General features: G+C 42.9%; 1 protein-coding gene across 9 annotated transcripts in view; it reads right to left on the bottom strand.

Moving 5' to 3' along the window:
* Positions 1-13,083, bottom strand: part of rasal2 (RAS protein activator like 2) — an 83,499-nt gene that overhangs the window by 64,792 nt on the left and 5,624 nt on the right. Inside the window, exon 1 of one of the 9 annotated variants that reach the window (XM_021589519.3) lies at positions 814-1,096. The exons of the other annotated variants lie outside the window; for them this stretch is intronic. Within the exon in view, the coding sequence (XP_021445194.1) occupies positions 814-1,018 (205 nt within the window). The 5' untranslated portion in view covers positions 1,019-1,096. Of the gene's footprint in view, positions 1-813; positions 1,097-13,083 lie in introns of those variants that run through there. 9 annotated transcript variants of the gene reach the window in all.

The raw sequence follows: 13,083 nt of genomic DNA, 5'->3' as shown, positions 1-13,083 counted from the left end.
ACTTTCGCAAGGCACTGTATAGGCCTAAAGATCATCAAACACCTACCTTAATAGCTAATCACTTTCTAATAGCCTAGAGCATTGGGCCAGTAACAGAAAGGTTGCTGGATCGAATCCCCGAGCTGACAAGGTAAATAAATATCTGTCGTTCTGCCCCTGAGCAAGGCCGTTAACCCACTGTTATCCGAGCGTCGAAGATGTGGATTTCGATTATGGAGCCCGCCCCCCCCCGCAATTCAGAGGTTGGGTTAAGTGCGGAAAACACATTTCAGTGGAACGCATTAAGGTGTACAACTGACTAGGTAGCCCCCTTTCCCTTACACATAGGCTACAAGCACTTCTATTCACGTTGAATTCATTTCCATGGAGAGTCACTCAATTTGCATAGGCTGGCAAAGGATGTGAAAATCTAAGCACAAAGAAGCATCACATCATCTTTTCAAGTTAGTAGAGCTCACCCCAGACATAACCAATCGAGCAAGATATCTGTAATGGCAAGTGTTCAGATGGCCTTTGGTTTGGACAGCACACATTTGAACCTCATTACTACCAACACCTGGAATATGAGTGAGAGAAAGCATTCACCCCCAATGCTCAACACCACAGGGCAATGACAATGGCAGGCATAAAAATGGCAGGCATAAAAATAACCCCTCTAAAAATGGGTATAAGAGCAGTGGCAGGAAGTTAATAGAATGGAAGCGAGAGAGAGAGAGAGTGAGGGACAGAGGGGTAGCGTGAGAATCTCTAGTGAGAGACAGCAACCTGTTCTGTTGACAGTTGTTGCCTGATAACGGTTACAGACTGACTTACTATTCCAGTCCCATAACTCGTCTTCCGGAGGCTCTGGCAGCTGCCACTGTGACGTATGGGAACATAGTGTCTCCGATCCCGAGCACAGGAAAAATGACATTGGGCCTCCGGAATGGCTTTTTCCAATGGCCACTTTGTCGTCTTTATTTGTCCCTGTCCTGGCGGAAATCAGGACTGGACTCAGGACATAAGAGAGCATGAACATCCCCCTGATCTAAAAATAGCACTTTGCCATTAAGAGGGCAATAAATCAGACCATGAAGGGAGGAAGGAGGGGGGGTTTACAGGGCCCTATAAAATATGTGGAATCACAGAATCCAGACATTAAAACAGATTTCAAAGATGTACTGAACTTAGTAGGAAATCAACTAAATAAATCATAAACCTGGAAAAACAAAACCAGAAAAAAAAACTGATTTTATAGGACACTAAGTTTATGGGGACAAGGTCTTGAAAAGTTCCCCTCAAAATACTACGGCGTCTGTGTGCCAAATGGCACTCTATTCCCTATTTAATGCACTATATAAGGAAATAGGTTGCCATTTGGGAGACAGCCTCTGTCTGGAGCTGGCGGGCAGAACTATAACGACTTGGGAACTGTGTCTGGCAGTGTTCAATGTTGCAGGGTTATGGTATTTGACACCACAACCAGCCAAGAGTCGTTCAATTATTTCCCTTCATGAGAGGGAAAATGGCTTGATGCTGTTATAATAACCCTAAATAGTTGCGTATAATGATTATCCCACCACTGGAATTCAACAGCTAGCCTACACAGAAGGGACAACAAATCAAAAAATAAAAAGTGGTCTGAGAAAACTCAATTGGTACACAAAACTAGCTGAAGTCATCCTCTTAACACATGAGCAGCCTTAGTTCCTAACCCATGTGTTTTTCCACTCACCAGGGGGACAAAAGCCTGAAATAGACAAACATTTATTTTTGAACAGCACAGATTAGTTTCTTGTTTTGTTTCAGAGGGGATATCCTGCCTCTGTCCCCCATCCCAACCCCCTCATGACAGCATGGCTGCCACATGCAGCAAGCTGGGGTGGGACGGATGAAAACAGGGAACTTTCCATTTCCTCCTCCGCTCTGCCGAGCAACTGTAAGGTGGTTGGTCATACAATGCTAGACGTAGGCTTAGGACTCGATTCAATCCATGTCGCGGAAGTTCAGTGCTATAGCGCGATTGAAATGTAAAGGTCATTTCAGATTGAGCTGACATATGCAGCGTTTCCCGGGAACGCTGGATCATTGCCTTTAAATGTGTAATCAAGCTGTAGTGCTGAACTTCTGCGATACGGATTGAATCGAGCCCCTAATCTCCCCATCACTCTTCTGCACGCACAAAAAAAAACACATTTCAAACCCATTATGGTGCTATTCAGCTGTGTTTTCCTCTTGTTTCTAGATAGCACAACTTTTGCAGCACTGACCTTGGCAATGGAGAGAGGACTGATCTTCCAGTTCAGGGAGCATTTCTCTCCTTTGTTGAAGATGACCAATGAACCATGTCTCCTCTCTCCTAGAGAGGAGGGGTTCTATCCTCACAATGAAGCACAACCATGGTGTGAGGTTCATATCTAGCATTTTAGCGGTCTACCAATAAATGTTAGAACTATATTATGTAATCAAATACAATTTTATATTCAGCAATTTGTAATGCGCGGCAGGACGAGGGGACAAAGAAATAAGTGGTTCAGACAAATTTGTATTTCAAATGGGATGGTGACTTGACAAGGACAGGGTACTGAAAACATTTTTTGATGATAGGGATCCTCTGGCCCTAAACAGATTAGGTCACAAGATGACAGATCCAATCCTCCATGTAGACACTAGGCTTATACATCCCTGTATGGTGTGTCATGTGTGAATAAGCTGAAAGAGACAAGGCAGACTACCACAGGCTCAATTCAATATGAATCTATTGCTTCTACACCTGCATTGCTCGCTGTTTGGGGTTTTAGGCTGGGTTTCTGTACAGCACTTTGAGATATCAGCTGATGTAAGATGGGCTTCATAAATACATTTGATTTGATCAGAAAACCTCTACGGCTGTCTGCAGCTTATCACCTGGCCTTGTTGAACAGGCTCCTACCATACGATCAGATGGTGCTCTAATACACTGCCAAATATCCTTAAGCGCTTCAGTTGCCAAGTTGCCTGCTGCTACTGAACAAACTGAATTGAGCCACCCTTCCCTGCACTCCTGACCCTTAAGCAGGATTTTCAACAGCCATTTATTTCTGCCTCACTCGGTCTTGGCAAGCCTCCTTCGCCTTGCAGAGCACCGAGGGGTGATGTGTAATTGAAAAAACATTATCAGTAATTTTATGCTTAGAATGAAACAGTCAGCGTAAATAACTCACAAAGAGGAAATGTTTCCAGGCGGATTATATCATGTCATAATATTTAGCAGTGCCTGGGCTTGTAATTTTTTCAACAAAACATGCACAAAGTAGTGGAAAAGGAAGATGTGGATGTATTCTTAGCTATGAGTTTCTTTCATCAGTAGTAGGATTAGAGGTCAACCGATTAATCGGAATGGCCGATTAATTAGGGCCGATTTCAAGTTTTCATAACAAAATCGGTAGTCAGCATTTTTTTTAACCTTTATTTAACGAAGCAAGTCAGTTAAGAACACGTTCTTATTCACAATGACGGTCTAGGAACGGTGGGTTAACTGCCTTGTTCAGGGGCAGAACGACAGATTTCTACCTTGTCAGCTCGGGGATTCAGTCTTGATTCAATTCAATGAAATAATTTGAAGAATCCCAAATATATTTGGATTTGTTTAACACTTTTTTTGGTTACTACATGATTCCATGTGTGTTATTTCATAGTTTTGATGTCTTCACTAATGATGGGCTTTGAAAATCCAACTGACATTTTCTCCTGAGGTGCTGACCTGTTGCACCCTCTACAACCACTGAGATTATTATTATCTGACCCTGCTGGTCATCTATGAACGTTTGAACATCTTGGCCATGCTCTGTTATAATCTCCACCCGGCAAGACGACTAGCCACCCCTCCGAGCCTGGTTCCTCTCTAGGTTTCTTCCTAGGTTCCTGTATTTCTAGGGGGTTTTTCCTAGCCACCGTGCTTCTACATCTGCATCTGCATTGCTTGCTGTTTGGGGTTTTAGGTTGGGTTTCTGTACAGCACTTTGTGACATCGGCTGATGTAAAAAGGGCATTATGAATAAATTTGATTGATTGATTGTAGAATCAAAGAAAAACCCTTGAATGAGTAGGTGTTAAAACTTTTGACCGGTAATGTAGACCTAGATAGAAATGTATTTTGTGACATATTGTGTGGTGGCCCTACTAGCAGTGACTTTGCTGATAACTACTTGATTGAGGAAAAATGTACTTTAGTATGACTGAGATATGTGGTTGCCCCACCTAGCCGTCTTCAGATGAGTTCACTAACTAAGACGCTCTGGATACGAGCATCTGCTAATTGACTAACATGTCAAATGCTACCCTGATTCAACCTTAGCAGGCCTCAGGTCCCAAGTGGCAGTATGGCACCTTATACATTTTATAATGCACTACTTTTGACCAGCAGGTGTACCAATATCATATATATCAATTGTATATCCATATTGCAGCAATATGACAGCTTAGGTTCTAGGATACCAGGAGGTTGTTTTTAATTGAAATGCATTGAATGCACAGAATGGAGAGTGTAAGTGGGTAGACAGTTATTCAGTCATTGTTAAAGACAAAATGTAATAACTGACTGGATGATTAATTTATACGACAGGCTATATTGAATGAATGGCCATTTCATCTCTCCTGTCTGTTTCAAACACCTTTGGAACTGTGAGATGAATCAGGGCAAAGGATTGAGGCTTCCATGCAGTAGTTTGATTAGGTAGATCCTGGGATACTAACGCTTCTCTTGTACACTTCACCCTAAACACTGCTCACGTTGCAGCTTTACATAGAGGGAGGGATCTTTCATAACATTTTTACCTCAGTCAAACCCTAATGACCTACACCCGCATAGCCACATGACATCTATCATTGACGCAGACAGCACTCTGTGTGGTGTTTGACAAACCGGAACCTTTGAGTTTTCACTTGCATTGACACCGATGGAGGACAAAGAAAAGGTGATTCAGAAGCAAATGGTGGATTTATCTCGGAAATGTGCAATGCTGCCAAGGTATAGGCCAACTTACTGTAGGCTATGTTCATTTGATATCAGAACTAAGACAAAAACATTTAAGCTTATCCTTCAAAGACCTGGAATTAGATCAAAAACAGGATGGGGACTTCCTGTGTTTTCAGGTAACGCCTGTAATCCCAGAATGTTGTCTTGCAGCCAACTAGTCTGTGTCGAAGGAAAGGGTGGAGGATCTGTAGATACCTGCCCTTTTCTGCATTCATACTCAGGGAGTTCATCGACCACTGGTCTTCTATGAATAGGAATACAACTCTGTCTAAAAACAGAAGGCCATATGGGCAAATAGCTCCTCTTTGGACAACATGTGAATTACTGAGGACAAACTACAGACAACAAGCTGGCAGAAATGTGATTGGTTTACGAGTTCAGTTTCATTCCCTTGATTTAAACCATTGTTTAAACCGATAAGTTGGGTAGGTAAATAACAAAACAATGCATTGTTAGAAGAGAGGGATTCTAAAATAAATCTGTGTTAAGCCTAAACTACAGCTAGATGTTACTGTAGTAATTCACTTCAAAGCCTATACGTTCTTCCTCAAATGAGGTTTGGATGAATTGAATATGAGAATGGATGAATATTCCTGTCAATATCAGTTACTAACAGATAAACCCTTTCCTCGGTCTTCAGTCAATCTTTAATAGGCTTATGCACAATACCCTTTCTCTGGTTAATGCACTTTTCCAAAGGATTTAGGCAGGGCACCACAAATCCTTACTAACTAATCCTAATCCATATGGTGCTGTTTGAGATTCAGGGACGGCAATTGGATGGAGTTACACAAACTAAACGCATAGGCCTAGAATCTGAAATCTAGGCTACTTTAACAACATGTGTTCCCATAACTGGAAATTGTAATTGTTCTTGTTCTGAGTGTTTACTAGCCTAATTGAAGAAATTGTAGACAGCTGCTACGGTGACCCTGAGTGCCCTATGAGAGGCAGCCATGACAACCAGTCTTTCAGCCTAAATAGAACTACATTTGGCAGCTCAGTCCACATGCAAGAACTAAAAGGCATAATCGTTCTACCATACCTTGCCATTCTGCCCATTACACTGGGGCCAAACTCAGTCCTTGGGACCCCAAGGGGTGGACGTTTTGTTTTTTACCCAAATCCTTACGTTTTGATAATTTGATTCAGCTGTGTAGTGTTCGGGCAAAAACCAAAACGTGCACCGAGTTTGGGAAACGCTGGGCTAAACATGGGGTAGCTACTCATTTAACAAAAAAGGCTAAATAGCATAAAAGTCTAATTATTCCCCAGAATCACAGTTCTTCAGCCATCAACCAACTTAAGCGAGAATGTCACCTAGGCTATTACATTTTTTTATTTTATAATGACTTTACTCAAAATGTAGTTTACTTTGCTTATGGTTACACTGGGATCAGCCAGTCTGCATTTTTATAGAGTTATTTCAGCATTGGAACGCAGTGACGTTGGAACACTGGTGCCTGTTGCTCTGGAATCCTGGCCACTGAGGTCATTCACAGAGTTGTCTGCTTACATCACAGCTCCGGCAAGTCACTTGAAACAGGCAGGGGAGAAAAGGGAAGTGGCAAACATCCTAAGAGTGCTGGAAGTCAGAGACAGGGCTACCGCTGTCCATGTTTCACAGTACAAATCAGACTATTCACTATAGCTAGGCTAGTCTAAAACTCAAGTTCTCCAGACCAAAAAATAAATACATCTAAAGCTCACCTATGTACTCAACTGTTGACACATTCAATTAGGGCTGTGATGGTAATTGAAAAACTGACAGTTATGGATGAAGACCGCCAAGAAAATAAAAGAAACGTTTAAATAGGCCTACATTCATTTATTTATTTGTATTTACTTCATTTTCAGGAAGATAAACTTGAACTAATAGCGGGAGTGTTTACTAAGGATTATAAGCAATTGTTTTGCTAATTTAGTCGGTCTACATTTCTTTCTTCTAACTGTCGTTCGACGCTCGAGCAGCGAATCCGCTAGATGCATGTGGGTGTAGAAGTGCTAGCCTATTGGCTATGGCACCTGAGTGCCATTTTTACTATAGTAAAAAAAAAAAATGATATGTGGACTTTCTTTTATACAACACACATTTTCATTGCTTACTATTAAATAAATGTGTATTTTAAAAAAAAGGGTGGATATGTCTGACTATTCATTAATTATGCAACAGCAGTCGACAAGGTTGTTCTGGCTCTGAAGCCTATAATGCACTAATGTGTCAAATGGACAATGCACCAATCCTGTCCAACCTGGCATGGTATAATTTGATGTGGAATCTTTCATTAAATGTATAGCCTAACCAACAATATATAGGATATGAATATGTTGTGTGTGTTCGCTTCTATTTTAATGATTGTGATAGTATGAAGATGAAATGTACATAGAGATGTTTCCCCTTTATACTTTGCTTGTCTATTATCTTATACCCTACTTTCAGAAAGCCAACGGTAGGCCTAGGTTTTTTAATATGTTTTAAGGAAAGGATAAATATTTGCTTGTGTCTGACATACTCTGGTGGCTTTGATTGACGGGTCCTTTTACTGGGGAGTGCGTGTGTGAGTTCGCTGATTATCTCTATAGGCCTATATGTCCATTCAGAATGTTTTCCAAAGTAGCCTGTGTGGACTCTCTCTTTAATAAGAATCAAATGCTCCGGTCATGATTTAATCTTGTAAAAGGCCCATTTTCAGTAAAGGCCCTTTCTCACCAAGTCCATTATTTTTGTCCAAATAACTAGGAAGAAATAAAATAAGAGAACACATCTTGTTTATGACGCAGGTTCACACCCGTTGTGAAATATCATTGAGTCACAATCAGTCAATTATTTATTCAAAACTGGTTAACAGATGCAAAAATCAAACCCATCTACCTGGAACACTACCACTGACACTGCCACTGACGCTGACAGGTCTATGGGTTCGTTGTGTGAATCAATTCATTAATTTCTCTCGGCCTGTTTTTTACGTTTGCAATGCATCAGTGCAGCAAGGTATCAATTTAGCCTATGTAATCACATCCCACCAGAGCTAGGCTACATGTCGCTCTCGCCATTCAAACTTGTAGTCCATGTTATATTCATTCAGCAGGCAAGAGGTTTGAGCGATGCTTTTCTCCTCGAATAGGCCTAGTATATCGTTTTTAAAACAGCTCAAAATACACTACAGTTCAAAGCTTTGGGGTCACTTAGAAATGTCCTTGTTTTCCATGAAAACATACATGAAATGAGTCGCAAAATGAATAGGAAATATAGTCAAGATGTTGACAAGGTTATAAATAATGATTTTTTATTGAAATAATTATTGTGTCCTTCAAACTTGGCTTTCGTCAAAGAATCCTCCATTTGCAGCAATTACAGCCTTGCAGACCTTTGCCATTCTAGTTGTCAATTTGTTGAAGTAATCTGAAGAGATTTCACCCCATGCTTCCTGAAGCACCTCCCACAAATTGGATTGCTTGATGGGCACTTCTTAAGTACCATACGGACAAGCTGCTCCCACAACAGCTCAATAGAGTTGAGATCCAGTGACTGTGCTGGCTACTCCATTACAGACAGAATACCAGCTGACTGTTCTTCCCAAAAAAGTTATTGCATAGTTTGTAGCTGTACTTTGGGTCATTGTCCTGTTGTAGGAGGAAATTGCCTCTAATTAAGCGCATTCCACATGGCGTTGCAAAATGGAGTGATAGTCTTCCTTCTTCAAGATACCTTTTACCCTGTACAATTATCCCACTTTACCACCCCCAAAGCACCCCCAGACCATCACATTGCCTCCATCATGACAGATGGCGTCAAGCACTCCTCCCGCATCTTTTCATTTGTTCTGCATCCCACGAATGTTCTTTGGGATCCAAACACAACTCAAGAAGGCCAGCATGCATCATCTCGTTACTCTTTACTGCTGAGGTTGAGAATAGTGTTTTGTGGGTACTATTTAATGAAGCTGCCAGTTGAGGACTTGTGAGGCGTCTGTTTCTCAAACTAGACACTAATGTACCTGTCTTCTTGCTCAGTTGTGCACCAGGGCCTCCCACTCCTCTTTCTATTCTGGTTAGAGACAGTTAGCGCTGTTCTGTGAAGGGAGTTTTATTTTATACCTTTATTTAACTAGGCAAGTAAATTAAGAATAAATTCTTATTTTCAATGAAGGCCTAGGACAGATTTTTAGCTTGTCAGCTCGGGGATTCGATCTTGCAACCTTTTGGTTACTAGTCTAATGCTCTAACCACTAGGCTACCTGCCGCCCCAGTACAGAGTTGTACGAGATCTTCAGTTTCTTGGCAATTTCTCGCATGGAGTAGCCTTCATTTCTCAGAACAAGAACAGACTGACGAGTTTCAGAAGAAAGTCCTTTGTTTCTGGCCATGTTGAGGCTGTTTTTTTATTTATTTCACCTTTATTTAACCAGGTAGGCTAGTTGAGAACAATTTCTCATTTGCAACTGCAACCTGGCCAAGATAAAGCAAAGCAGTGTGACACAGACAACAACAGAGTTACAGATGGAGTAAACAATAAACAAGCCAATAACACAATAACAGTCAATGACACAGTAGAAAAAAGTCTATATACAGTGTGTGCAAAAGGCATGAGGAGGTAGGCAATAAATAGGCCATAGGAGCAAATAATTACAATTTAGCAGATTAACACTGGAGTGATAAATGAGCAGATGATGATGTGCAAGTAGAGATACTGGTGTGCAAAAGAGCAGAAAAGTACATAAAATAAAAACAGTATGGGGATGAGGTAGGTAGATTGGGTGGGCTATTTACAGATGGACTATGTACAGTATGTACATGTTTAAAGTTGGTGAGGGAAATAAGTCTCCGACTTCAGCAATTTTTGCAATTCGTTCCAGTCGCTGGCAGCAGAGAACTGGAAGGAAAGGCAGCCAAACGAGGTGTTGGCTTTGGGGATGATCAGTGAGATATACCTGCTGGAACGTGTGCTATGGGTGGGTGTTGTTATGACCAGTGAACTGAGATAAGGAGGAGCTTTACCTAGCATAGACTTATAGATCACCTGGAGCCAGTGGGTCTGGCGACGAATATGTAGCGAGGGCCAGCCGACTAGAGCATACAGGTCGCAGTGGTGGGTGGTATAAGGTGATTTGGTAACAAAACGGATGGCACTGTGATAGACTGCATCCAGTATGCTGAGTAGAGTGTTGGAAGCTATTTTGTAGATGACATCGCCGAAATCGAGGATCGGTAGGATAGCCAGTTTTACTAGGGTAAGTTTTGAGGTGTGAGTGAAGGAGGATTTGTTGCGAAATAGAAAGCCGATTCTAGATTTGATTTTGGATTGGAGATGTTTAATATGAGTCTGGAAGGAGAGTTTACAGTCTAGCCAGACACCTAGGTATTTATAGTTGTCCACATATTCTAGGTTGGAACCGTCCAGGGTGATGTTGCTAGTCGGGCGGGTGGGTGCGGGCAGCGAACGGTTGAAAAGCATGCATTTGGCTTTACTAGCGTTTAAGAGCAGTTGGAGGCCACGGAAGGAGTGTTGTATGGCATTTGGAGGTTAGTTAGCACAGTGTCCAAGGAAGGGCCAGATGTATACAGAATGGTGTCGTCTGCGTAGAGGTGGATCAGGGAATCGCCCGCAGCAAGAGCGACATCATTGATATATACAGAGAAAAGAGTCGGCCCGAGAATTGAACCCTGTGGTACCCCCATAGAGACAGCCAGAGGTCCGGACAACATGCCCTCCGATTTGACACACTGAACTCTATCGGAAAAGTAGTTGCTGAACCAGGCGAGGCAGTCATTAGAAAAACCAAGGCTATCGAGTCTGCCGATAAGAATACGGTGACTGACAGAGTTGAAAGCCTTGGTCAGGTAGATGAAGACGGCTGCCCTGTACTGTCTTTTATCGATGGCGGTTATGATATCGTTTAGTACCTTGAACTTGGCTGAGGTGCACCTGTGACCAGCTCAAAAATCAGATTGCACAGCGGAGAAGGTGCGGTGGGATTTGAAATGGTCAGTGATCTGTTTATTAACTTGGCTTTCGAAGACTTTAGATAGGTAGGGCAGGGCAGGGTGGATATAGGTCTGTAACAGTTTGGGTCTAGGGTGTCACACCCTTTGAAGAGGGGGATGACAGCGGCAGCTTTCCAATCTTTAGGGATCTCGGACGATATGAAAGAGAGGTTGAACAGGCTGGTAATAGGGGTTGCAACAATGGCGGAAGATAGTTTTAGAAAGAGAGGGTCCAGATTGTCTAGCCCAGCTGATTTGCTCTTTCAGAACATCTGCTGTCTGGATTTGGGTGAAGGAGAAGCTGGGGAGGCTTGGGCGAGTAGCTGCCGGGGAGGCAGAGCTGTTGGCCGGGGTTGGAGTAGCCAGGAGGAAGGCTTTGGCCAGCCGTTGAGAAATGCTTATTGACATTTTCGATCATCATGGATTTATCAGTGGTGACCGTGTTACCTACCCTCAGTGCAGTGGGCAGCTGGGAGGAGGTGCTCTTATTCTCCATGGAATTTACAGTGTCCCAAAACTTTTTGGAGTTAGAGCTACAGGATGCGAATTTCTGCTTGAAAAAGCTAGCCTTTGCTTTCCTGACTGACTGCGTGTATTGGTTCCGGACTTCGCTGAACAGTTGCATATCGTGGGGACTATTCGATGCTATTCCAGTCCGCCACAGGATGTTTTTGTGGTGGTCAAGGGAAGTGAGGTCTGGAGTGAACCAAGGGCTATATCTGTTCTTAGTTCTGCATTTTTTGAACGGGGCATGCTTATCTAAGATGGTGAGGAAATTACTTTTAAAGAATGACCAGGCATCCTCGACCGACGGGATGAGGTCAATATCCTTCCAGGATACCCGGGCCAGGTCGATTAGAAAGGCCTGCTCGCAGAAGTGTTATAGGGAGCGTTTGACAGTGTAGAGGGATGGTAATTTGACCGCGGACCCATAGTGGATACAGGCAATGAGGCAGTGATCGCTGAGATCCTGATTGAAAACAGCGTATGTGTATTTGGACGGCAAGTTGGTCAGGATAATGTCTGTGAGGGTGCCCATGTTTACAGATTTAGGGTTGTACCTGGTGGGTTCCTTGATGATTTGTGTGAGATTGAGGGCATCAAGCTTAGATTGTAGGACTGCCGGGGTGTTAAGCATATCCCAGTTTAGGTCTCCTAACAGAACGAACTCTGAAGCTAGATGGGGGGGGGGGGGGGGGGCGATCAATTCACAAATGGTGTCCAGGGCACAGCTGGGAGCGGGGAGGGGGGGGGGGGGTCGATAGCAGGCGGCAACAGTGAGAGACTTATTTCTGGAGAGGTGAATTTTTTAAGTTAGAAGTTCAAACTGTTTGGGTATAGACCTGGAAAGTAAAGCCTGCAAAGTTATGTCATACTCCTCCCCCTTTGGCAGTTCTATCTTGACGGAAAATGTTGTAGCTGGGTATGGAAATCTCAGAATTTTTGGTGGCATTCCTAAGCCAGGATTCAGACACGGCAAGAACATCAGGGTTGGCGGAGTGTGCTAAAGCAGTGAGTAAAACAAACTTAGGGAGGAGGCTTCTGATGTTGACATGCATGAAATCAAGGTTTTTCCAATCACAGAAGTCAACAAATGAGGGTGCCTGGGGACACGCAGGGCCTGGGTTTACCTCCACATCACCCGAGGAACAGAGGAGGAGTAGGATGGGGGTACAGCTAAAGTCTATCAAAACTGGTTGCTTTGGGGACAAAGAATAAAAGGAGCAGATTTCTGGGCATGGTAGAATAGATTCAGGGCATAATGTGCAGACAGGGGTGTGGTGGGGTGCGGGTACCGCGGAGGTAAGCCCAGGCACTGACTGATGATAAGAGAGATTGTATCTCTTGGATAAGCTGGTTATAATGGGTGAGGTCACCGCATGCATGCGTGGGAGGTGGGACAAAGGAGATAGAGGTATAATGAGTGGAACTAGGGGCTCCATTGTAAACTAAAACAATGCTAACTAATTGTTGAGGCTGTAATCGAACCCACAAATGCTCCAGATGCTCCAGATACTCAACTAGTCTAAAGAATTGCTTCTTTAAAATCAGAACATTTTTCAGATGTGCTAACATAATTGCAAAATTGTTTTCTAATGATC

The sequence above is a fragment of the Oncorhynchus mykiss genome, chromosome 28 (genome assembly GCF_057628025.1).
Source record: "Oncorhynchus mykiss isolate SJ-2025 chromosome 28, ASM5762802v1, whole genome shotgun sequence".
Lineage (NCBI taxonomy): Eukaryota > Metazoa > Chordata > Actinopteri > Salmoniformes > Salmonidae > Oncorhynchus > Oncorhynchus mykiss.
The sequence above is the reverse complement of the archived record's forward strand: the minus strand, read 5'-3'. Positions and strand labels throughout refer to the sequence as shown.